At 40.3% G+C, this 3,178-nt stretch overlaps 1 protein-coding gene across 1 annotated transcript in view; it reads left to right on the top strand.

The window, feature by feature from the left end:
* The window catches only part of cdkl1 (cyclin dependent kinase like 1 (CDC2 related kinase)), a gene marked incomplete at its 5' end in the record, with an annotated part of 23,627 nt that overhangs the window by 2,274 nt on the left and 18,175 nt on the right, over positions 1-3,178 (top strand). Inside the window, 1 exon segment of the mRNA XM_014023570.1 lies at positions 68-189. Coding sequence (XP_013879024.1) covers positions 68-189 — 122 coding nt within the window.

The following is a 3,178-nucleotide window of genomic DNA, read 5'->3' as shown; positions in this document are numbered from 1 at the left end:
GTGTGTGTGTGTGTGTGTGTGTGTGTGTGTGTGTGTGTGTGTGTGTGTGTGTGTGTGTGTATTTCAGACATTGAAACACGCCAACCTGGTAAACCTGATCGAGGTGTTTCGCCGTAAACGGAAGCTTCATCTGGTGTTTGAATACTGTGACCACACGGTTCTGAACGAGCTGGACCGCCACCCCAGAGGGTGGGTTTATCTCTGAAAACTGCTGCAACACACCGAGTCCAGGTGGTCTTATTGTTAGTGTTTTAGATCATTTTCTGATGAGAAACGATGGAGTTAGATCTATTTTATGTGCCAGCACCACCATACAGAGTTTTACCTCAATATCTGTAAAACTGACTGAGTTGGAGACATTTCTGTGCTTCCTTAGACTAAGTAGCTGTGGTGGCCAACTTGAAATGCATTAACTACAAAAGTTATTCAATTTAAGTTGTGCATCGAGTTTGCGTGTGCAAAATCATATTGTGTGCAATTAATCATCAGAAAAGCAGCCTCCAGTTAATATTTATCACTTTGCGATCGCTGCAGTTAGCGCTGTGTGATGAYGACGTATTTCTGTGGGCGATGCACGCTCACTATCAAGTGTGCGTGAGCCCAATGGCAGGTGGCAGCGCAGAGCAGCAAACAATAACCCAACTAATTTATTTAATCACCTGAAACACAGCCACAAACCAGTGACAAAAGGACTGACGCCACAACGCCAGCACAACAAATCTCCTCAGCCGGGAATCCATGATTTTGAAGCACTGTGGACGTAATGTGGGGCAGACTGTGGCATATTGCATTACAAAAGTTATGTTGCCACTCCACATTGTGTAAAAGGTGGGTTTCATTTCACAGCTTACTATTTTAACCTGTTAAAATGAAGACATTACGCCTGATGATTTGTAAGTATAATTTTAGAACACAGGTAAATGATGTAAAGTCAAAAACTTGCAAGTGCAGTTGTCCTACGTTATTTGTTATATTTATTGTTATCGGCTAAATGACACAATTAACCGTGATGAACCTGTTAGCTTTAGCATTGACACTATATTGCCTTATATGTATTAGCTCAGCGCTAGCGCAACAAACAAGCTAAACGGAGGTCCTCCATCCATCTTTTCAGTTGCAGGCTGAGTCATTTTTGTGTTCCCCTCTCTGTCATGTGGATGGAGTACCTCAGTGACGAGAAGAGAATGTGTAGCGCTGAGCTAATACATATAAAGTATATGGTGATAGCATTGGGGCTAATGGTGCTGGTGTTGGTTGGTTCTCTGCAAACCTATTAAGGTGGGCTGCTGGGGCAATGCTGGGTACTCAACCTGCAAAGCTCTAAGGTTAAACTCCAGCAAGGTTAAGTGTGACGAGCTATTAGGACGGGAACCTTTCATTCCATAACAGAAGCTGCAGCTACTGGGATGCAATCCAGGAATTGATCAACCCCAGATGATACACCTAAGTGAGGGGGTCTGATGTTGAATCATGACATGAAACCCCCAATTGCCTCAGGAACATGACTAGTGATGGATCCCAGCGCATCCTAGAGATGTATTAAATAATCAATCAAATGATAACAGTAAGTATCCAAGTACACAGTAGCTCACTTCCTCCGCCTGGCCTACTGATGGTGGTCTGCCCCTTTTCCACTAGTATCACTTAGTGTAGTGTTGGTACGGTTAGTGTCAGAGCGGGTCATTTCAGGTGCTTTTCCATTGATGTTCCAGTCCGGTTCTAGTGGGTGTGTTTTGGGTGGTTGGTGGAGGTGGTTTTTGGGTTTTTCTGGGTTTTTTGAAAAAATAAAAAAAAGTTAATGCGCAAAATGAGAGATGGAAACACATTTGCCAAATAAGTTCTGAAATTAAAAAAAAATTTGCTAAAWATTCGAATAAAATTTGGAGGGAAACACAACTAATGTCGCTGCTACAGTWGAAAAAATGGTGCCTTGAGTTGTTGTAAAGGCAGCTCGGACTCAACCAGTGACTCCACCCCCTAGCCAATCAGTGACAAACAGTGTTCTGATGTCACATTTTGTTGATGACTAGGACCGCTTGAAACCACAATGGAGTAGGTACTAGAAAAGGGCTGGTTCCATGAATCTGGCCTAATGGAAATGGCTTCGAACCGTATTGAACCGTACAGACACTACACTAAGTGGCACTAGTGGAAGAGGGGACTTATGTTCAAAGCCATTTACCATTATGTTCAATAAAAACAACAAAAGATCCTGTAGCTGCAGTAGTAGTTGAATTTGTAAAGTTGAAAACTTTGTCATTACTGTTAGAATCTGTCAGTCTGTTGGTAAAATAGCTCACGCTCAGATCAAGTCTAACACTTTCAGAAAGTAACCTGTGTTTACATCTACAACTCATTAACTTATGGAGTCAACCCAGTTCAAGTTGGCTCACATTTAACTCACATTTAAAAATGCATAAATGATAATAAGACAGTCATTTCCATGAATATTAAGCTAAAACTTAGCATAGTAGGATCTATAGTCATTCACAACACAAACTCCAATTGATCATACATGATACTGCAATATTGTTTGAATTTGTACATTTTGTTTTTTCAATGTCTGATCAAATCAGCTGCAACTCCTGTCTCTTCCCATCATGAGTTGGTCTTACTCTAACGCTGGCATGAAAATGAAAATATTCCTGGCAGTACTATCAGCACCAACTTTAAAACAGGCAGAAAAAAAGAGAGAATACAAAGGATTTATAAAACTTTTATCCCAATATTTTATTCACATTGAAACATAATCTGAAAAGATTACTAAGAAACGTTACAATTCCTTATAACYGTTCTCCTCAATTCTTCCAAAACCTCTAACGCTTGGTCTCTTTAGTTCCTCCTAATCCCCAAACAACCGGTCTCTTAAGTTCCACTAAAACCTCTAACAATTGGTCTTTTCAGTTCCTAGAGGTTTACAAACTGTTGGTAAAGGAAGATGTTGGATAAACTGATTATTGATGCACTTGACACAAGGAATGATGAACAAGCAGCAGATCAGGTTAATGAGCTCTATTTTACTTTCATCAACGAATTCATATACAGCGGGTAAAATAAGTATTGAACACGTCACCATTTTTCTCAGTAAAAAGTAAACACACTTACTGAAATTTATCTAATACTTTGTACAAAAGCCTTTGTTGTCAATGACAGCTTCAAGACGCCTCCTGTATGGAGA

The sequence above is a fragment of the Austrofundulus limnaeus genome, unplaced genomic scaffold, assembly GCF_001266775.1.
Source record: "Austrofundulus limnaeus strain Quisiro unplaced genomic scaffold, Austrofundulus_limnaeus-1.0 Scaffold377, whole genome shotgun sequence".
Lineage (NCBI taxonomy): Eukaryota > Metazoa > Chordata > Actinopteri > Cyprinodontiformes > Rivulidae > Austrofundulus > Austrofundulus limnaeus.
Note: the sequence above shows the minus strand (reverse complement) of the source record. Positions and strands in the feature narration are given on the sequence as shown.